The following is a 24371-nucleotide window of genomic DNA, read 5'->3' as shown; positions in this document are numbered from 1 at the left end:
CAGCAAGTGCCATGTCTTTCTCTAAAGCCAAGGTGTATAACCTCAAAGATGTGTTTGCCGTACCTGAACCTATGAAAGCCAGTACATTATGAAGATCCTTTATGACTGAAGGACTACAGGTTTGTGTTCAAAAACACAAACATGCAAAGATCAGAAGTCCAGGCACTCTGTGTAGTTCAGTGTTCTTCCTTCTGATGAAGTTACTCACTTCTAAGGCTGACCTTTGATTCTTTGGTATATTTAATTGAAACTCTTAAATTCTCATTAAACCGGTGTCTTTATATTATTTTAGCAAAGCTAATATAAATATATACTACATACACATATTTTTAACCAGGTGTTAATACAAACAGAGAGAGTTATTTTGAGTTTTTCTCAAGGATACTGCAATGCTTGAGGCTCACTCTGGTCAGAACTTTTAATTCTTCTCCACAGCAATAAAAAATGAGAAACATTGCTGCCACTTGTGCCCGACTTGTGACACTCACCACCCCCATGGACTCCAACTGCATCTCAGCCCTATACCAGTGCAAGACACCATGGCACAGCAACAAGGGACAAAGAACTTCAGGAAGACTGTTTTGGTTTTGCCAAAATGCAGGAAAGGTTACAAAGTAACACAGTCTCATTCTTACAAATAAATGTGTCATGGCAGAAACATTGGAAACATCCTAACTCCTCATCTACAGGGGAATGATTGACTACAGGGCAGTATAGGGAGTGATAAGCAACTGAGGTAGGTCACTGTGTACCGACATTGAAGGCCCTGTAGACAGTACGAGAAAACAGCAACTTACTGTATTTCAAATCCAAAGTTGGGAAAATTCCCACAATACAAATGTAAACACACACACACACACAAAGTTTGTAACTGATCTGGAAAAATATACTTCCAAATAATAAGGGTGGTGGCTTATGGGAGGGAACACAATTTCCAGTGTTTAGAAAGATTACTGTACATTAAAAAATTTTTAATTCTACTTTAAAATTTGTGCTGACAATGCACATGTCTTTTTGCATTGCTTTGTGATTTAAAAATAAAGTGCATTAGTAATCTGAAAGATGCACTCTCTAAAGAAAGAAGTCTGGTGTTTTCTTTTGGCTCATTTAGGTTGCAGTGATTAGAAACAAATTCAGGTTTTACCAGGTGAATGGTGAAAGGCTTATGTAGGCGGAGGGCAAAGAGGCTCAGGTAACTGTGGGCCACAGTTTAGCCAAGTCTTGGGGTGAATGAAGAGCCCCTTTCTGATCACCCTGGACATCAGGTGGCTCAGAGACAATGCCATAATGCCCAGGGGTCTCATCAGTGGCAACCTCTGCGTTGCTGTAAGCAACACTCTCCTTGCTCAGCATGCCTGGGCTCCTGCCTGCTCTTGGATTCAGCTGCCTAATGGCTTCTGCCAATAGCTTCTTCCCTTCACTCCTCTTGACTTCTGTCACTCTGTGGACATTGTGTCTTCAATCTGGAGATCAAACACCCCAAGAAAACACAGTGCATATTTGCTAAACTACCATTCAGGACATGTCTCGTATTTCATTTAATACTGGGAACAGCTCTCTGAAATTCGATGAGATAAATGACTTGCCAGGCAGGTATTTCAACCTAAAACTTGAGAATCTGTCCTTGATTCCCCTCTTTTCAAGCCCATCTAAGTCCAGTTCCTCCACACACCCTGACAACAGTCCCTGTGATCTGAACATCTCTGTCTCTTCAAGTTCATATGCTAAAGCACTAACCTGTAAGGTGAGAGTGTTAGGGGGCAGGGTCATTGGGAAGTGATTAGGTCATGAGGGTACAGACCTGATGACTGGGACTAGTGCTCTTAGAAAGAGACCCTCTTCCCCCACATGAGCCCCTTTCACAGAAAAATGGAGCCGTCCCCAAGCCAGAAAGTTGGTCCTCACCAGACGTGGTAACTGCTAGCACCCTGATGGTAGATTTCACAGCTTCCAGAAAGGTGAGAAACACATCTCTGCTGTTTACAGGCCACTCGTTTTTGGTGTTTATTAAAGCAGCCTGAACACACTGCTATGTTGTGATCCCTATAAAATGGGTGGCAAAATCAGCCTTCTTGTTTCACTTCTGTACCATCACCGTGTCCAGGCCACTATCACTCCTCACCAGGTTGTCTGCAATGGCTTCAAAGCCTCCACTCTGGCCCCATACACTGACATTCCTCACCCAGCAGCCAGAGTGCCCTTTGAGGAACACAGATCAGACCATCCATCAACTTGTTGAACCACACCCCACCTCAGGGGTTTCCTACCGTGTACTGCGGACACAGTACTACTTTCCTGCTGTAGCAGAGAAGGCCCTTCACAGCCTGGCCTCTGCCAACCTCTCCCATGCCCCTCTGATTCCCCTGCTTGGGCTTTGGTGGTTTTCTCTTTTTTGTGTGACACACCCAGCATACTCCTGCATGAGGGTACAAGCACACATATGTTACTCCACCTGGGAGTCTATCACATTTACAATTAAATGATCTTATTTTTTGTGCCCTGCACAACACACTAGGATGTAAGCTCCATAAGTACAGAGATTCCCCTCCTCCCCCCATACTTAGGATAATGTCAGCTACATAGAACACATCGATTAATATCTGTTGAATGAATGAATGAACACAGTTTCCGTTAACACAGAGTTGAGAAGATATAAATTTGGGACTCCAAACGAGGCTTGTTTCTGATCCCCAAACTTATCAACTCAATCACTGTGCAGCCTTGTAGCACCAGCCCTTCATATTTCTCTCATGCGTGCACACACATGGTACATGCACAAAAACACTCTGACAGGACGATCCAGGCACAATATATCACTCATTATTCCTTGGACAGGGCACAGATTCACCTTCTATGCCTCTATTTATAGATGTTTTTCATCCTTATGAGAACTTTTCATCTCTTCCTTCAGGTCTGCCTGGAACACACCCTGCTCTGTTAATGCTTGTCTTGATTCCTTCCCCAACAGGCACATTAACTCCCAGAGTTGTTACAGTTCTTTATCTCTGCCTTTGTTATTGAACTTACTCTACTGTGTTATTTTTGGTCCTGGGTCTACACATGGGGAGATCCTAACAAGTGTACATTGCCTAATTTACCCTGGGGTTTCTCAGGCAAGATGTTTTACCAATGATTGCTAACTTCTATTCTAACTTCGGCCATGCTGTACATACAACATTTTACAAAATGAAAAAAAACCACCAGAGTCAAGTACCAGCAACCTCAGAGAATTGTGTTAAGGATTATTTGACACTATGAATGAGTTTGGCACCTGGAAGTGTTTAATAGCTATGATATGCTACCATTATTTTAGTTTTAATGATATATAAGACTTCCTGTTAGCAAAATGTGTTAAACTGCATTAATGTCATTAGTGACCTCATTCTACTGATTTTTCTAATTATAATCACTTTAATTATGTTAGTCATCACTATAAAGCATAAGTTTGCCAGGAAAAATAAAAACTACGAACTCTAGAAAAGTTTCTAACTTGAATTACACATTTCAGCTTGCAGGTAGTGCAATGCCCAGGATACAGGCTTTATGTAATAAATTACCTCTAAAGGAGTAGCATTATAGCAAAGTATTATAAGGATGAAAATACATTGAAAAGTCACATTCACTTTTCCAAGGAAGTCATTGAATGCAACATCTTCCTGGGCTTGAAATTATTCCCAAACCTTATATAGATTCTTTGATCTAGGGATAAGCATTTGGCAAAGCAACTGGGATGCCCACATGCCATATTGGAGTCCCTGGGTTTGAGTCCTGGCTCTGTTCCAGATTCCAGCTACTTTCTAATGCACACTCTGAGATGTAGCGGATGATGGCTTAAGTATTTAGGTCCCTGTTACCCACGTGGGAAACCTATATTGAGTTCCTGGCTTCCAGGCACCTGGTAAGTGAACCACTGGATGGGAATGTATGCTTGCTCTCACTTTCTTTCTTTCTCTTCTCTCTCTCTCTCTCTCCCTATCTATCTATCTCTCTGCTTCTCAAATATATATTAAAAAACTTTAATATAAACCCACACTTAAAACAAAGATAGAAAATTGAGCAAAATAATAAATTGCAGAGGGAGGAGGAAATATAAGACAAGATCTACCCTCAAGAAACAGTCATGTTAAGTACCGTGCGTAGGGAAAACACAGAATGTGATAGAGGTCACATCATCCCAGGATTACAAGCACCAACAGATGTCTGTCTGCATGTAAAAACATGTGGAGAAATGGCCATGAGAAAGATGTCCCAAAACAAAGGAAAAATAGGAAATTCACTTGCTAGTAACTTAGCTATACAAGTTCTATAACTGAACAAAATATTTTAAAATTACCCACGTCTTAATTATCTCACAAATCTTACATAAATTAAAGAATGTCCCCTTTTTTTATGTTTGCGAATCTACTCCAAGATGCATTAAGTTATCCTGATAATGATCTTAGCTCTATTGTATTTACCCCAACATATGGTATCACTTTGAAATCCACTTTCTTGAGAAGAAAAAAAAAGAGAGAGAGAGAGAGAGAAAACTGGCTTACCTCTTCTAGACTGGGATTTAGATAAACTCAATTTACAAAACACATGCTGGCACACTTTAACAAGTCCATATTAAATGTGCAGAATCACAGAATGAAGAAAAGAAAATAAAATCAACAAGGTCTTACCACCTATGTTTCATCTTTTATATACGTTCCCTCTTTCTAAACTATGTGAGATAAATTTTAGGAATGCTTGAGTCAGACTTATGTTTTACTCATCAAGTAACACCTAGATTGTAAGATTAGTGCAAGAATCCAAGAAGCAGAATAAAATTTTCTAAACTGCTGAACTGAGAGTTAAAATAGAAATTAGATCCTCCAATGACTGATACCCACCAATGTGGGTTTAAACGAAATGATGTCAAGCAAAAATCGTGTGGCCATCATCTGTGCTTTGCAGCTCAAGCTGTTTCCAGGAAAGTTATCGAGAACTGACCCTGAGTTAATGGAATGAGTCATCAGCAGGTCCCTGACATCAACCAGCTGCAAACTCTTACAGTGACTTGGATAAATTGAGGAAAGATTTCCAAAAGCTTCAACAGAAAAAGCCCAACTGATTCAACTTCCCTATCAGATTTCCCATTGCTTTCTTCTAAGTCTTTTACATCCAAATTACTCTCTCATAAAAACAAAGACTTAGAAAAACTCCAAAAAGTTAAAATAAGACATCTTTCTTCTGAAAGTGTACTTAGTTGATTCAATAAAAAGTCTGAAATCATCTTTATGGTACCCATCATCTTTGGAATAATTTAGCAACAACTACAACTATATAAATGAGGACATAAAGTCCCAAGGTAGGAGAGACACTTCTTGTGGCTTATCTATGTCACCAGCAATGAAAGTCAAAAAGTCCTTCAAACTATTGAGTCACTTATTTTTATTTTATCTCATTTATAATTCTTATTATATAAATATCAACATCTACAAAAGTAAAAAAGAAAATGTAATTAACTTCATGTACCCATCTCCCAGCTTTAACAAGGATCCACTCATGGCTATTTCTGTTTCATCTATGACTATACTTTCCCCTCCACTGATTTTTATAAGTCAACCCTAGATATTACATCATTTCTTCTATAGATATTTATTTTTATATTATATTTTTATATAATTAAAAGATAAGACCTCCTGGATTGGGCATTGATGTAGCAGTTAAGCAGCAACTAAGACACTGGAAACTCATATTGGAATCATGGCTCTGGTGGAGATAACTGGCTCTGACTCTAGCTTCCTGCCAATGCAGTCCATGGGGGGAAGCAGTGATGGTTCAAGTTCAGTTTCTGCCAGGAATATGGGAGACCTGGATTGAGTTCCCAACTTCTAGCTTCAGCCTCTCTAACCTTGACTGGTGTGGTCTTCTGAGGAGTGAACCAACAGATGGGAGTATTTCTTTCTCTCCCTCTCCCTTTCCCTTTCCCTCTCCCTCTCCCTCTCCCTCTCCCTCTCCCTCTCCCTCTCCCTCTCCCTCTCCCTCTTCCTCTCTCTCTCCCTCTCCCTCTCCCTCTTTCTCTCTACCCCAACACTAATTATTTAAAAGAACTCACTATTATAAAGACAAAAACAAAAAATCCTCCATCATCATACTTTAGAAAAATTTGCCAAATAATTCCTTAATATCATCAGCGCAAACTTTATTTATTTATTTATTTTTAAAAATTTTATTCCTACCCCAACTCTAATTATTTAAAAGAACTCATTATTATAAAAAACAAAAACAAAAAATCCTCCAGCATCATACTTTAGAAAAATTTGCCAATGATTCCTTAATATCATCAGCTCAAACTTTATTTATTTATTTATTTTTAAAAATTTTATCCAGGGGCTGGCACGGTGGCACAGCTGGTTAAATCCCTGACCTGCAGTGCCCAAATCCCATATAGGCTCCTGTTTAAGTCTTCACTGCTCCACTCCCTATCTAGCTCCCTGCTAATCTGCCTGGGAAAGCAGTAGAGAATGGCCCAAGCCCATGTGACAGGCCTGGAAGAAGTTCCTGATTTCATATCGGCTCAGCTTGGCCTTTATGGCCATTTCAGGAGTGAACTAGCAGACAGAAGACCTCTCTTTCTCTCTCTGTCTTTTCTTCTCTCTGTAACTCTGCCTTTCAAATAAATAAATATTTTTAAAATCAGATTTTATCCATTGGTTTGAAAGGCGGAGCTACAGACAAAGAGGGAGAGACAGAGAGGTCCTCCATCCACTGGTTCATTCTCCAAATGGCTGTAATTGCTGGATCTGGGCAGATCTGAAGCCAAGATCCAGGAGATTCTTCTGGGTCTCCCACATGGGTGCAGGGGCCCAAGGACTTGGCCATCCTCCATTGCCTTCACAGGCCATAAACAGAGAGCTGGATTGGAAGAGGAGCAGCCATTATCCCAGGAATATTCATGTTTGTTATACTGGCAAGAGTGCTTCCATGGCATTAATGTGTACTTCTATCAGGAGGCACGTAATATTGAACATGACATCAATTGAAGCCCAATGCCCCAGATTTGTTAACACATTAGACGTAATAAAATGGCGTTAGCTTATCATGCCTTCTTCATTTATCAGCTGGAATATTTCCATAATCTTTACCTTATCACCATTTTGATCACACTGAGACATGGTTTACACAAAAGAGTTATGATGAATGTTCAATACTTTCCCTTTATTTGTCAGATTCAAAAGAATAAGTTGGTTCCCTAGAATCCAATAAGGAAATTTTTAAAAAATGCATGTAGTTATCACCCTGAAGACATGGCTTTAAGCTTATTTTATGTTACTGATGTTATTTTATTATACTGATGCTCAAATTGTTGAATACAGTCCAAGTCTCCCACACAGGTGACAAAGGCTGAACTACTTGAACCATCCCCTATTGCTCCCCAGGGTGAACATCAGCACGAAGCTGGAATTGAGAAAAGAATTAGAACTTGAACCCAGGTACTCCTATATGGGATATGTGCATCCCAAGTGGCATCGTAACCATAATATGCTATTTTGTGAACCATGATAATTTTTCTCGATCAGTCCCATCCTGGAGATGCCTTGGTTGTTTCCAATCTTGCTATTATAAACAGTGTTGCAAAGGATAATCTTGGATTATTGTATTTTTGCCAGTCCATTTTTGGACTACAGTGGAGTCAAAAGCAAGCACACGTCAAATTTGCTATATATTGTCAAGTTATCCTCTGAAAGGGAATGTACCAATTTGCGTTCTACCAGCATCATTAGAGGGCTGGTTTCCCAGACAGTGTTGCCAGTAGAGGGTGTTTCAAACTTCTGGACTTTTGCCAATCTAACAAGGGAAAAATTGTTATACAATACAATGTCAGTATTTTTTGTTTGTTTGTTTGTTTGTTTTTTAAGGCAAAGAGAAAGATACAGAGAGGAGAGAGAGAGAGGAATCTATCTAATGGTCCCTTCCCCAAATGCCCAAAACAGCCAGTGCTTGCCAGGCCAAAGCCAAGAAACTGGAACTTAATCCAGGTCTCCCACACAAGTGGCAGAGACCCAAGCACTTGAGCCATCACCTGCTGCCTGTGAGGTGTGCATTAACAGGAGGCTGGAACTGGAAGCAGAGCTAGGACTTGAACTCAGGCATTCCAATATGCCATGCGTGTATATGAACTGGCAGCTTAATTGCTATGTCCACCACCAACCCTTTTTTGTATCTTTAATATGCATTTTTCGTATCGTGTGTCAGGCCAAGCATCATAAATTAGGTGCCATTTACGTTGAACTTTTCTGTGTATTGTTTTGCTGTCAAGCCTGTTTTTCTATAAGGTTGTTGGCTCCTTGGTTCTATATTTTTGTAACTTAATTTTTAGAGCCATGAACCCTTTACCTGCAGCACACTGGCAACAAGAAGCACATACTGCCCAAGCTGTTATTTGTCTTTTACTGTGTGGTAACCTTTACTAGCAAAAATTTATGTCATCAAATTTATCAATATTATACATTATCAAATTTATCAAACTTAATCATTCTTAGGTCTTTCCCACACCTAACCCACAGAGGAGCTGGTCCATGTTCTCTCCTCATTCTAAATTAAAACATTGCTGGGGCTGGCACTGTGGTGCAGTGGGTTGGGCCACTGCCTGAAACGCTGGCTCTTCATATGAAAGAATAGGTTCAGGTCCCAGCTGCTCCACTTCTGATCCAGTTCCCTGCTAATTTGCCTGAGAAAGCAGCAGAAGGTGGCCCAGGAACTTGCGCCCTTGACAACCACTTGGGAGACATGGATCGAGTTCCAAGCTCCTGGCTTTGGCCTGGCCCAGCCCTGACTGTTGTGGCCATTTGAGGAGTAGACCAGCAGATGAAAGATCTTTCTCTGTCTCTCCCTCTCTATCAGTTACTGTGCCTTTCAAATAAATAAAATAAATATTTTTTGAAAAAAAAAAATGAAAGCATTGCCTTAAGACAGCATATCTCTAGTGATAGAAGAAAGCAACAGGTCATTAATGGATCCACAGTTATTTTTGGAGCTCCCATATCCTGCCAGGTATCTCTCAGAGCTTGTATAAAAATGTCAAAATGTATTTTCTTCATGAAGCTTACATGGCATAAGGTTCTCTTTCTGTATAAGAAAGTCAATAAAAGGTTAAAATAAATAATCAAGTGTAGCACATGCTGGATTACAATGTCCCTGAAGAATGAGATTATATTTTTGTGCTACATATAATCTATATTGGAGACTCTACCCTGGACCCTTCCCCTGAAAATGCAAAGATTAATGAGTAGAAAGGGACTCCCAGAATTAAAACATGTTCTTCTTGTTAGTAACTCTCATGGCCTTACCCAAAGGCTCTGTCACAGGCCTGAGGTCTTTGTGACGCTTGCTCTGTGACGCAACCAATAGTCCACTACATGGGATGCTCGGTGAACAAGCATGTAGAGACTCAAAGAAAAAAAGAACCACAAATAACTCTTAAATCTTTATTTCAATAATAGTATAAAAAGGGTTAATGTTGGCACCATTTATCTCTAATTTTAGTTTGCTATCCCCAGCACCTATCACCATACTTAAAACACAGTCGGTATTTTATAAATAACCTACTGAAGATCCAACAAAAAGGCTACCAAAATGATGCTACGTACCTAATATCCATGTCTGAGTGCTGCATCTCTGTCTCTCTTATACTGCACACATACACACAGAGCAAAGAATAAATGCCTAACTTTTTCCAAATTAAATCTTTAAAATGAATGCATGACTTTACCCAAGTGTGCTTTCTGACTTTGGATGTGAGCGAGGTTGAAGAGTTGACAAATCCTCTGGCCACTCCCTCAGTGACAGTGAGGTCTCGGGCAGTTCTGAGCAGTTCTGCATCCCGTCCTGGTTACGCCTTTTCCTTCTTCCTGTGCTACTCTCAGAAGAGCCGTGAAAGGTGGCCACTACTGTGGAGAGAACTGACCCTTTGACACCCAGCATTGCTGGCACTAGGCTAAGGAGTCACACTCAGTAAATGAGGAGTTGGATCCTCTCTTTTCCTTCATATTTGGCCCAATCTTCAGGACGCAACTTAAGTAGTATGTTAAGGGCCAAACATTGTTCTGTTATAGTCATAAGGATTTAAGAAATTGCCTATGTTAAAAAAAAACAAATGCAATAAAATAAATTTCAGAGGCTTCAAGATAGAAATGTTTGCAATAAAACTAAACTCTGAGGGTTAAAATGACCCTCATCTACACAACTTATTACCTCAAATGGTATTCCCCCCACCCCACCCCACTCCTTTTTTTTTTTTTAATAAAACAAGAAGAGGGAAGAATATGCCTATATGGAACAAATATCTGTATTTAATTTAAAAAGAAAAAAGTTCTTATGAAAGTAAGCAAAATATCCCTGAAGAAGCCCTACTATTTAACTTCCCTCTCTACATTTTGGTTTGCTGTGTAAATCTACCTGGAGAAACCCAAAGACACAAACCTTAGCCTTTTTCCAGAGAGACTGAGGCAAGCATTACACATGTGGATCCAGTGTCAGGAGAACATAATCACTGTGTAAACTCGTTGTTTCCAAAAGGTACGCCCCAAAAGGAAAAACAAAACTGAATGGAAGTACCTAATAAATTCTGTTTTCCGTAAAAATCATTTTTAAAAAGGAAAGAATATGAGCTTAGGGGTCAGTGAGAGTTTTGTTGGATTTCCCTCCTCCTAAATTCTGTCATCTCCAGTTTAGAGTGGCAAGCCAACTTCCCACAGACCAGCCAGACATACCTGCCTTGTAGCCTGCAAGCCACGTACTGGTAACACTTAGTGGTAGACAAGCGTTTTCTCACTGACAATTGACTGACTGATTATTCTCACTTCCTGTCACAGCTGAATATATTATAGACAATACATTTTTCGATCAGAAGGACAAGTAAGAGCAAAGAAATATACTCATGATCCATTTCTTCTCTTTGAAAAGAGAAAAACATAAAGAGATCTGATTTCATCTCTCTGCATCCCCAAACAATAGCTGCAGATTATAAAGGGATTTACTACAGAAATTAAAATGATTCAGTTATCTTCATTATAGGTTTGCCCACACAGGTCAAATAACATCCCGATGAGCTCAACTAGAAGGCCTAAATTCTTTTGTTCCCCTAGAAAAATAAGTTTCTCAAAATATGTTGACAATGGGCTGAGGCTTGGAAAGTTTTTGATTAAAAAAGGATTTTGGTTGGAATACTTCTAATGAGATTTGAGTTGCAGTAACAATATAAAATTGAAAGCAGAACTACATACAAAAAGAATACTGTAAAATATCATTATTTTAGTACAATGGAAAATAAGGTGTTTGTGGTTTTACTCTATAAATTCTGTGTTGTCTGCTCATATGTGTTCCTTCTTGGCCCTCCTCAGAGTAGCCAATCTGAGTCCCAAGCACTTCTCCACCGGCACTCATTTGTGGCGGGGGAAACCCGCACAATCAGCCTCTCCAAGGCTCTACCTTCCTACTCTGCTTTATTGGCTTTTCAGGACTAATTCACGTACTTGCATCACATTGGTGGTCAGCGACAGGGCAGACGATGAATTTTCCTAATCCGTTTAGTGTGTTGACAGAGCTGTGCTCACAATTTATAGAATTTCTTTTTAGACATCTACCTATTTCACAGTTCATTAGGACTCAAACTGAACACCTGTGTTTATGAAGGCAAAAGCAATCATATCCTAACAAGGTGTTAAATAAGGCATTCTCTGAAAGCCTGAACACCTACAAAGGTATTAGACTCTTGACCTACTGAACAAAGTGATGTCTGTAGCTACCTGGACCATCCTTAGTAATTCAGAAGGGCCACAGGACAGCCATTGAAAAGCTTTTGCTCCAAACCCATGATTCTGCCTCCCATCACATTTTAATTCTTCCATCGTGGGTCTTTCAGGTTAAGGTTAAGAAAGCAAGAGCACAAAGCTGCCTTGCAAAGTTCACCCTGACAGGTAAAAATCTGCACAAGAGCTCACAAGTGTAGGAAGTCAAACACGGAACCTTGGACAATTCCCTCACCAGCTAGATGCAGGAGCATTTTAGCATTTGGAGGCTTGCAAAGTCTGACCTTGCCTCATTTTTATGTGACTCTACGGTTTTCACATCATTAATAAAGAGAATCCAAACAAAGCCCACAGATATTCGGGGAAGGGAAAGTGTATAGTTTGGCACTGCCATCATCCATGCTCTCAAAATGGAAAGGGAAAAAAATAAAATGCACATAGCAGAGGTGGTGACCCCTAAAATGACTGTGGTTCCCAACATTTCTTTTCCCTGCTGGTAATAAACCATTTTGCAGACCTCCCGATTGTGGCCACCATGATAGTTACTGCTTTGCAGGTTTATGTCTTTTTCTTGCAGTTAAGAGTGTTATCAATAAAAATCTCAAGTGATGCCTTTCCACATCAAATAAAAACATTTTAAAATGTGAAGCCAGCAACAGGATTAGGGTAGAAAAACACAAATGACACCAGGACTATTTTTGTATGTTTTTTCACCAACTCCCTAAATTTATTAATTTTCCAGACATTCTTTGCAAATCTTGAGATGAATACAGTACACTCTGAATGGCACTGGGGTGATCAGACACTCCCAAAAGTTGGTTTTGTCATAGTCCTTGATCCACTGAGACTCTTACAGATTGCTAGTTAAGAGAGTTCAGAGTATGCTGTTCAAGGTACTGTCATTTGTCATTTTTGAAAGAACTCCGTTTTTTTTTTTTTTTTAAGATTTATTTACTTATTTGAGAGGCAGAGTTACAGACAGAGAGGGAGATACAGAGAGAGAAATCTTCCATTCACTGGTTCACTCCCCAAATGGCCGCAATGGCTGGAGCTGGGCCCATCTGCAGCTAGGAGTTTCTGGGTCTCCCATGTGGGTTCAGGGACCCAAGGACTTGGGCCATCTTCCACTGCTTTTTTCAGGCATATTAGTAGGGAAGAGCTCAACTGTAAGCATTGTGATTATGGAGGGCATTAACCAAAGGTCTATCTCAAAAGCTGAAGTTTCAATATTCTTTGAAGATTAAATGGAAGTGATCAAAGAGGACTTTACTGTTTGCCAGTCAACCATGGCTGAGATGAAAAGGAAGACAAAATTTTTGTTTGAAAGTAATGCATCATTCCTTGTAAGCCCCCTTGCCATGTGGTGGCAAACATCATCCCCATCTATCCTGAAAACTGCTCTGCTGCAAACCTGAGGATCCCAAAGAATGAGTGGATCTTTAAATATCTTGAACAGTATGCAAAACCCCACAGGATGCATCAAGTCACACAGTCTCTGGAGACTATAATGCATGCCTGACTCCTTGTGGCTTTTATGGTGACCTTTACCATAAAGTGGGGCAGAGAGACCATATCAAAGGGATAAGCAAAAAATTTGTTCTTTTCCCTATTTAACATTTTCATTGTCAAAACCTGGGTTTTATGACTCATCTTGCCAATGACAGCCCAACTTCGCTTTCTCTTTGTGTTATCAGACTGACTCATTTGTGACTCAGACACCAAAAATGCTGCCACGGGCCCAGAAAACATCTCCTCCCCTCCACTGCACCTTATACAACCTCCCTGAAGAAACGATCATCACCTCTTCTATTAAAAATACATCTAATTTATTACATTACAAATGCATAACACATATATCAGAGAAAATGTTAAGTTCATCTAGGCCTCCAACACTCAGAGCACAATAACACACCATTATCTGTTCTTCTTCGTCTATTGCCCGGTACAGATGTATTATGAAAATACATATGGGTTTATGTATATATATACATATACATAAATATATATAATGACAAACATCTTCAAACAAAAATGAAGCATTATACATTAAAGTCTTCTTAATACACTAGGATCCTAAACTTATTTAAAATGTCTATTTGTTTTCACCTACATGAAAGACAGAGTGAGGGAGTGGGGGTAGATAGAGAAAGAGAGAGATTTTTCATTCAGTGGTTCATTCCCCAAGTGTCTGTAACAGCTAGGACTGGGTCAAGGCAAAGCCAGTCTCCCACATGGGTGGCAGGGGCCCAAGCACTTGAGTCATCTTCTGCTGCCTCTTGAGACACATTAGCAGCAAGTTGGAGTAGAAAGAGCAGCCAGGATTCAAACCAGGTACCGTGATATGAGATGTGGCCAAAACAGCTGCCCCACAGGATTCTAAACTTTCTAAAAAACAGTACCCTCCCTTAGAGTTTGAGCAACATCCTTCACTATTATGGTCATAGTGTAACTCTCATAACTGTAAAGCTACTATGAGGATTTAAATGCCAGAGTCATTTATTCTTATTATCCTTTTTATCTAGTGCAGGACTTTTGAGTAGTAAACATCATTGAAATCCCAGTAAACTCATCTGTTAAGGCACAGTTTTAAAATGTGCCAAGAGGGGCTGGTGCTGTGGTGTAGTGGGCTATGCCTCTGTCCACAGCACCAACAACCCATATGGGCACTGGTTCTGGTCCTGGCTGCTCCTCTTCTGATCCAGCTCTCTGCTATGGCCTGGGAAAGCAGTAGAAGACAGCCCAAGTGCTTGGGCCCCTGCACCCAAGTGGGAGACATGGAAGAAGCTCCTAGCTTTGGATTGGCCCAGCTTCAACCATTGTGGCCATTTGGTGAGTGAACCAGTGGGTGGAACACCTCTCTCTCTGTATCTCCCTCTGTCTGTCTGTAACTCTACTCCTCAAATCATAACATCTTAAAAAAAAAGTGCCAGGAATTTTGCCAGTAAATGATGCAATACATGACAGCATCCTAATACAAAGGAGGCCCCCAATTCCCTGAGACTTCCATGGAAAGCATTAGATTCCTGGTTGGAAGAGTTCAGAGCTGAAGAATCAAGGCACTATCACTCACTATTGTGTGATCTTGAACATTCACACATTCTCTGTGAACATACATTTCTTCATCTTAAAAATAAAGGCAGACACCCCAACTTCAAAGATGAGAAATAAGGTTTGAAATTAAATATCTGCCAGAAAACACAGAGGCATAGTTCCTAGCACTCACTATGGTAATAACAAGATACTTTGTAGATATTTGGGCAGTGAAACTAAATTACGAAGGCCAAGAACATCAGTTCCAGAGAATACAGGTCTCCACTTTGTCCTGGACTTGTACAACGCAGATACTCAATGAAGTATTACAATGGCTCACTGGTTTAGACAACCTGAAGGGAGACTGGAGTGAAACACAGCCACCTGAAGCATTTCCAAGTACCTGCAGTAACTCCAGAAAGAACACAACAAGTAGAGTATCCTTAGCTCCAGGAATACAAGTCTCTATCTCAAGGAGGAAAACCAGGTTGCTTGGGTGTAGCCTCTAAAACAGATCACCTTTAATCAAAAGATTAAGTCTCAGTATTGTCAGAGGAATCACCCTGACTGTATTAGCCTTCAATTACAAGAAATATAAACTGACATCTTGAACCGTTTGCTTATTTTAGTCCTCAAAGGAGTTAAAAATTTATTACTTGAAGTCTTTGTTCTTTATCCGCTTTTCAGCAACAGAAGGTAAATGAAGTACATTTAAGAATGTGTATAAAATTATTAGTAACTGGTATTGGAAAATCACTGGGAGTTTGTGGTACTATCAATTAGTTCTCTAGGATATATGCATATATCCGCCATAATATTTACCCAACAAGGGCAGGAACCATTCCTGGCACATAGTTGGCATTTAAAATATAAGTGTTGGGGCTTTCACTGTGGCACAATGGGTTAACATCCTGGCCTGAAGCACCCGCATCCCATATGGGCACTGGTTCGAGACCCAGTTGCTCTACTTCCAATCCAGCTCTCTGCTATGGCCTGGGAAAGCAGTAGAAGATGGCCCAAATGCTTGGGCCCCTGCACCCCAGTGGGAGACCTGGAAGAAGCCCCTGGCTCCTGCCTTCGGATCTGTGCAGCTCTGGCCATTGTGGCCAACTGGGGAATGAACTAATGGTTGGAAGACCTCTCTCTCTCTTTCTCTCTCTCTCTTTCTCTCTCTCTGCATCTCCTCTCTCTGTGTAACTCTTTCAAATAAATAAATAAATCTTTAAAAAAAAACCATAAGCATTAAATGAGAAAATAAGCATAAATTTTATAGGATCCAGAGAGTTAGCATGAAGTCCTTTGGAAATGCTTCAGGCATTTCCAACTACCTGAGACTATATACATTGCTGCATATGCATTCGAGTGCATGTGTGTGAAGCATGGTGAATTTTCCCAGGGAAAGGATCTAGAGATTGCGTGAGATTCTCATGTATACTAAGTATACAAAGTATAAAAGAGGTACAGATGTTTTCTGTGGAGCTATGTGACCCTCACCTGCACATGAGCACTTTGTCCACAAGAACACTAGAGCCCTGCACTCTTTATTGATTAACAAGTCCTTGAGTGTTTACGTTTATACAAGTAGAATCTTGATTCATTTGGAATAGAAGGGCGTATAAGAGCAAGTGTGATGTACCACTGTCATAAGGTATCCTCCAGAAAATGTGCAAAACAGTGTGAATGCCTGGCAGTTCAGAAATCATGCTAGATTGGGGAATAGTATATTTGCCAGAAAACAGAAACAAATCTCTTAATTTGGGAATAGAACAAAACATCTGGTCATTTTCATAGTATCCTTATTTTTCCACATTGCTCAAAGGCATAAGAAAGTGATTCAACTGAAATATGAAATTTTGGAGTTTATGAATAAATATACTGAAAATTCAGAGGATATTCACAGAGTTAACACAGAGATAAGATGATAAGATGTGAGGTCGTCAGGTTCAACTCATCCAAACATTGCTGATAAATAGAGGAAAACTAAAAGTAAAGATGAAAGTAGTTTATAGCTATAACTCAATGTTGTAACCAAAGCACTTGTTAAAGTTTTTTTCCCTTATTTATTTGAGAAGCAGAGAGACATACAGACAGAGATCTCCCATCTACTGGCTCATTCTCCAAATGCCTGCAAGAGCCACTCCAGAGGAAGCCAGAGCTAAGGAATTCAACCCAGATACTCCATGTGGGTGGTAAGGACCTAACTGAAGCCATCACCTGCTACCCTACGTAGTGCATATTAGCAGAAATGCGGAACAGAGAGCCAAACTAGGGCTTGAACCCAGACACTCGAATATGGGTTGCAGGCACTCCAACCAGTGTCCTAACCGCTAATCCAAATGCCCATCCCTCAAAGCACTTTTCACAAGGGTATGCTAGGCTGGCACAATGATTGCCTCTTTATATACTGAGACATGGAAACCCAGAGCTGCTGAAGTCTTGTCTCCATCATAGAACTATTGAAGAGGGAGGCTGAGGCATATCCAGACATCTCCCACTTCTAAAGACTGTGTTCTTTGTGCAATATTTTATCAGAATAAATATTAGCCTTTATCTTTCTTAATTTCTGGATGTGTTAATAAATAATCATTCATTGACATCCAGAAAGATCAAAGTGCTGAGGGAATGCAATTCATACTGTTGTGGAATTCACATGTTGGTTGATGGGCAAAGTTGGTATGTAGGAAACTTTAAGAAAAGGAGCAAAATAAGAAACGTGGTCTTATGGTTCTTTGAAGCTATTTTAAAAAGTAAAATGTTATGTTAAGAGTTATGTGGTATATCTCTGTGTGGGTGTAATTATTATTCTATTGATTTATTGCATACATGTCACAGAGTATCTGGGCATTTGTACAAGTTAAAACAAACCAACCAAGGAGCCAAGCCACACAGCCACAACCCAGACAACTTGCCTCCCAACCCAACCCCACCCTTCATGCTACCACCTCCCAAACACAAACTGGTAGCAAAAATCTTCCTTACAGAGATACATTGTTAATCCAGTGAGACATGTCCTTTACACCATATTCTAAGAGTGGCCTAAGCCACTGGATGGTACACGCAATTCCAAAAATCCAGCAAGACTCTTCTCATGCTAGAGTCCTCTAGGATTTGGGCAAGAGCTTTCTTTCCAGAATGACTCAGGAGTCAAATTGCAAGGCAGGATCATATATAACCCCATCTGAGGATGAGCATCATACCCATCATAGGAATTTCGATGCAGATCTTTCATTATAGGACATAATGGAACATATCTCATCCACCAACTGCTCGCCCACTAAGCCACCACACGTTAAGTAGGCAGACTCTTGTTTCCTTCTACTACTCGAAGGAGCAGGGAAGGCACTTTCAAGTGTTCCATCCTGCTGCCAAAAACACTTTGCCTGTGATTCAACAATTAGAGCTAATTTCTTCCTAAATTGTTTCCTCTAAGAGATGGACATCATTAAATAACTTTCTCTTCTGTTTCCGTATCCCAAGAGATCTTAAAAGAAGAAAAAAGGCAAGAGAAAATTGCTCGGATGTTTCCAGCTGATAAAATCATTAATCTCACCCTCCCAACTTCAAAGCAGAACACTTAAAAATCACCTCACTTTCTCCACACATGGAGGATATTTTTTTTTCCTACTTCAAAGCATCATCACTCTATTGGGTCATCTGAATTATTGAATGTAGGACGGAAGCCATCCACATAATGTCACCACTGTCTTTTTCATGAAATATGGATAGATTTAATTTGGATTACATTAATCAGTGAGAGGTAAAATATAGGATGAGAAATAGGAAAGGGAATGAGGATAAGGTAGGGAGAGGAAAAGCCTTTGTGAACTGACTTTGTGAGCTGGTTCTGCTCCTCCTTTCCTCCTTGGGAGGAACCACCAAAAAAGACCTGATTGCCATCTGTGGCAAGCAGATTGCTTTCCATCTTAAATCACCCCTACCAGAAACACAGCAACACAACTGCGCCGATTTTATCAGTTTTCCTGGTATTATTGACAAATGCCACTAAATTTTAATGAATTCTAACTTAAATAACCAGGTGTGGTGGCTACAGTATTACCACACTGAGACACTATTCACTGTTGCCTAGTCACATGAGACACAAGCCGCCTTCTTATTTATGGCATAAATTAAATTTTGTCTCAAAAAATAAAATATCTATGACTTCACAAGTACAATGGAACCATACACAACAAAAAATGATGTTTTTTAAAATGTGAAATAGCTACATCAAGGCCAAAGCAATCATTTTGACTTGGTACAATCTAGTAGCTGACTATTAGTCAATGGTCAAGTGCCCAGGAGCTGACTCAGGTCCATTTCAAAACCTATCCAATTCAAAATCTGTTTCCTTTCTCCTATGGACTTTATTCTGCAACTTAACTGAGGGCACAGACCTGCTCAGTGACACCACAACTCCTCAGGCAAATCCAGACATCCCCACAGACATCCCCTAAAATATATACCTGCAAAGACATGATTCCAAGAACCCAAGAGAGAACATGCATGTCAATTTAACTGGCATTCTCCCAAAGTAAGCCATGGAAGACACTGCCACAATACAACAATCAGGATGATTCACCACATTTTTTTTTCTATATCTATTGTTCCTGACACTAATTCATTTGCACAATAACTAGATTGTGTTTTCTATTTCTTGCATACCCAAAGATACAATCCAATGAGAAGAAAGAGAGGAAATAGAATAGTAACAGATGAAGGTACTTCACAAGGATTGTGCAAAATGGAATTGAAAAAAATCAGTTTATTTTAGTGAAAGAAATTTTGAAATGCATGCAGCTTTTTTCATAACATGTATTTCCATGGACTTTATGAAGACCCTCATATATCTGTTATTCTTGTGAGTATGAATAAGAAATAAACCAATGTTTCCCTTAAGAAACTCATACAAGGCCAATGTTCTTCAGTGAGTAAAGAATCTTTAAATTAAAAGGTATTCCTTGGTAAGAAAGAAAACGGAGGCCACACATGCCATAAGGGGAACATGTACAGATGATGTACAACAAAATTAGATAATGTCCTAATTATTTTAGACTTTAGATAAAATGAAGTCATCCCAGATTCAAACCCTTATCTGGGATTCCCAAATCTAAAGAGCTCTGAAAATGACAAACAAAAATTCCAAGTTGAAGCAAAGTTCTTTGTGACACAATCTGACATGAACCAAGAATAAGCTACTTATATCATTATTTATCCTACCTTAGTGTGAGAATTCTTTTTTTCTGCAGAAATATTAATGTGTTCGTGTATGGAATATTATAGCAACTTCACTGAGAGTGTTGTACAATCCATAATACATACAATGGATTCTGCCTTCCAAAATTTCAAAACATTGGAATTCCAAAATACACCTGGTGCCAAGGGTTTGGATAAGGGGTCCTCTAAGGAAGGCTGCCCAGGGAGGATGTTTTCTATCAAGCATGCCCTGCTGTGGAGAATCCCAAGACAGTGCCTTACCTCTGTCTGAAGGATGGCAGCCCTCTGTTCTTTGGCAGTAAGCGACTCTTTAAGCACTTCAATGTGTTGCTTGCAATCTGAATTTTGATTGCTAAGGGTTTCAAGCTTTGTTTGTAAGGCAAGAAGTTCCGACTCCTTCTTTGAAAGTTCCTGCTTCAGCTGATCAATCTGTGAGACAACAACAGGGAGCCAACAAAGGCAATTAATGGATGACTCAACTCTACAGTGGAAATGATCATTCAAGGGCATCACTTAACAAAAGAGAATCCACAGGGAAGTAAATATATAAGCACGGTGGGTTGCTTGTCTTAAATGTTGAAAGGAAGAAAAGAACATAAAATATATGTGAGGTATAAGGAACATCAATACAAGAAGCATCCATCATTCAATTAATCAACAAAGATCAATAGAGTTATCTGTGTCCTGGCTCATTTCCAGCTCCTCTTCTCCCTCTGGGAAAACAGTTACTATCCCAAATTTTGTGTCTGTCATTCCCTTGCTTGTTTTTCAGGCTTACCATATATTTTTGCATCCATAAATAACATACCACTTGTTTCTGCATATATTGAACTATGTTTGTGCTGTGTGGTTTAGCACTTTGCCTTTTTCTATTCAATTTGATATCCTAGAGATTAAATTATGCTATTGGACATGGAACTCATTCATTTTCACTGAAGTATTCCATTGTAACATTTCATCACAATTTACTTGTCCAATTTGCTGTTGATAGACACTTGGGTTTGTTCCTGGGCTTTTTGCTATTACAAATAGAGCTATGCTAAACATGCCTATACATATTATCCAGTGCAAATAGCAGCAATTTTCCTGAATGCCTATCTACAGTTACATTGCTGGACCACATATCATGCACATCTTCACCAGATAAAGCCAAAATGTTCTCCAAAGCAGTGATATTAATTTGCAAGATCACAAGCAGCTTGTAAATCCTATATGCCAATCACTCCACATCTTCCCCAATACTGTATATCAACAGTCTTTTATGTTTTTGCCAGTCTGACATGAGTCATGGCAGAGATATTTTCCAGGAGTTCCTTCTTACTTATACACAAATGTCGCTCTTCATAACTAGAGCAGGAGTCTATTCACCCTCCCTCAAGCTTGGGCAGAACTACAGCTTGCTCAGATCAGTTGGGTACAGCAGGATGTCTGTTCCTTCCCTGGTCTATTTGGAGGGCTGCCGGCTTCTGCCACCTCCCACTGGAAGCTGGCTGCCATGTTGGAAGTCCAGCCATACTGGGACTGCCATACTGTGAGGAAATCCATGCCAGCCTCAAAGAGAGGCCATGAGAAAAGACCCGGGGGTAACTGTGGTCCTTTTGTCTCGTTCCAGGTCTTAAATAAGAGAATTTCAATGCTTCATCATTAAATCTGACATTTGCTTTAGATTTTCATAGACACTCTTTTAGGTTTCACAAAGTTCCCTTTTATTACAATTGTGCTGGGTGTGTTTTTAATTATTAATGAATGTTTAATATTATCAAACATTTCTGTGCATCTCATGATTTATCATATTTTTCACCTTTAATATGTTACTGTAATGATTAACATTAATGGAATTTTTAACATTAATCTCTCCTTGCATTGCTATGAAAAACATTACTAGGCCATGTGTATTTTTTTATGTTACTGGATTCAGCTGGATAATATTTTATCAGGATGTTCCATGTATGTTTATGAGTAAGACTGGTTTGTAATTTTTCTATCTTGTGCTATCCTTATTGGATTTTAATATCAATTTAGCCTTACAATTGCAGCAGGGAGTGTTCTTTCTTGTAATGTGTTCTTAAATGGTTTGTGTAAAATTGGAATATTTTCCCATTAGTGCTCATTAGAAATCACCAAAAAACCATCTAGAGCTAGTATTTTCTTTTTCCAAAGAACATTATTTACCAAATCCATTTTAATGGTCATAAAAACATTCATGTTTCTGATTAGTTGAACCAGTTTTGTAAGACTTTAACCCTTAATTAGTCCTTCCATATAAATTTCCAATTTGCAATTTTAATTTTTTTATCATCAGCATCTCTTTTAAAAAAAGATTTATTTTTACTTGAATACTAATACTTCATTTTTTATTTTTATTTCTAATGCATTTTTTCATTTCTTATATTTTGTTTTTAACCTCTCCTTTAAAAAAGATTTATTTTTTACTTGAAAGGCAAAGAGAGACACATAGAGAGACAACAAAAGAATATCTTCCACCTACTGGTTCACTTCTACAACAGCCAGGTCTAGGTCAGGCCTGGGCCAGGAGCCTGGAACTTCATCCATGTCTCCTACATGAATAAGCATGGGGCCAAGTACTGGGGCCATCCTTTGCTGCTGCACATTAGCAGGGAGCTGGATCAGAAGAGGAACAGCCTGGATTCAAACAATGCTCTGATACGGGACGCAGGGGCTTACCCGCTGTACCACAATGCAGAGAAAACCTCGCTTTTTCTTGATAAATTTCAGCAGGGTCATATCAAGTTACATAATCTATTTAAAGAGCTGATTTTTTTTTAACTTTTATTTAATGAATATAAATTTCCAAAGTACAGAATATGGATTACAATGGCTTCCCCCCCATAACGTCCCTCCAACCGCAACCCTCCCCTTATCCACTCCCTCTCCCCTTCCATTCATATCAAGATTCATTTTCGATTCTCTTTATATACAGAAGATCAGTTTAGCATACATTAAGTAAAGATTTCAAAAGTTTGCTCCCACACAGAAACATAAAGTGAAAAATACTGTTTGAGTACTAGTTATAGCATTAAATCTCAATGTACAGCACACTAAGGACAAAGATCCTACATGAGGAGTAAGTGCACAGTGACTCCTGTTGTTGACTTAACAAATTGACACTCTTGTTTATGGCATCAGTAATCACCCTAGGCTCTTGTCATGAGCTGCCAAGGCTATGGAAGCCCCCTGAGTTCACTGACTCTGATCATTTTTAGACAAGGCCATGGTCAAAGTGGAAGTTCTCTCCTCCCTTCAGAGAAAGGTACCTCCTTCTTTGATAAAGAGCTGATTTTGACTGTGTTGATCATATAATTACATTTTTTCTGTTTCATTAATTATTCCTCTTATTTTTAAATTATTGCCTTCCTTTCACTTTCTTTGGGTTTATTCTATTTGCTTTCCCTAAAATTTTATGTTGGACATTTCTCTCACTTTCAGCCTTTTTTCATGTCTTAAATAACTTTTAAAGATTATGATTTTCCCTTTCAGTACCATTTTACCATGATCTCACTAATTTGAAATGTAGTACTGATATTATTGTTTAAATATTTTTTTTGAATCACCATTATTATTTCTTCTTTAACCTACAACTAATTCAGAAGCATATTTCTTAATTTCCAAGTACACACATGGTTTCTACTTTTCTTTGTGTTTTCTATTTCTTATTTGCTTTGTGGATACAGAACATGGTCTGTTTGAAAGCAACCATTTGAAATTTGTCATGTCTTGCTTTATGATACAACATATGGCCAGCTATAAACAGTTTTCCAACAACTGTTGGGTATAATATTGTATAATTTGCATGGGCATTAGAGTACACTTTAGATTGGGTAGTTTAAGTCTTCCGTAGTTTGATATTGAATCTGTTTCATCTGCTAATTACCTAGAAGGTGGGTTAAACCCATGTATTATATGGTGAAATAATCTATGTCTCCTTGTACTTCTGCCAGTTTTTCAGCTCTAAGAATAGTTTCTCTGCCTTAAAGCCTAAATCATCTTTCTTATAGTTAATATTTGTGTGTTTTCAGACATTGAAAGATTCTTTAACTTTAGGCAGAAGATATTTCGTGGAAACAGCATATACTCACATTATTTTATTCTATCTGGCAAAATTAAGTGCAGCATTTGTTTTGTTGTTGTTGTTAATTTTATTTATGCATTTCACTTTACTTGAAAGGGTGGGGGAATATCTCCTGGTTCACTCTCCTCAAACGCCCACAACAGCCACTATGGGCCAGGCCAAAGCCAGGAACTAAGAACCAATCTGAGTTTCCCACATGCATGGCAGGGGCCCAAGTAAATGAGCCATACATAACCTGCAGCCCTCTAGGATACATGTTA

General features: G+C 39.2%; 1 protein-coding gene across 25 annotated transcripts in view; it reads right to left on the bottom strand.

The window, feature by feature from the left end:
- The window catches only part of ERC2 (ELKS/RAB6-interacting/CAST family member 2), a 1012357-nt gene that overhangs the window by 629500 nt on the left and 358486 nt on the right, over window positions 1–24371 (bottom strand). For all 25 annotated transcript variants that reach the window (XR_016214779.1, XM_051852281.3, XM_089306079.1 and 22 more), the window contains one exon: window positions 20283–20450. Coding sequence is in view for 24 of the 25 variants with exons in the window: in XM_051852281.3 (XP_051708241.1) it covers window positions 20283–20450 (168 nt within the window). In the remaining variant the exon portion in view is untranslated. The remainder of the gene's footprint in view (window positions 1–20282; window positions 20451–24371) is intronic.

The sequence above is a fragment of the Oryctolagus cuniculus genome, chromosome 10 (assembly GCF_051225735.1).
Source record: "Oryctolagus cuniculus isolate XC-2025 breed Fujian yellow rabbit chromosome 10, ASM5122573v1, whole genome shotgun sequence".
Taxonomy (NCBI): Eukaryota; Metazoa; Chordata; class Mammalia; order Lagomorpha; family Leporidae; genus Oryctolagus; species Oryctolagus cuniculus.
Note: the sequence above shows the minus strand (reverse complement) of the source record. Positions and strands in the feature narration are given on the sequence as shown.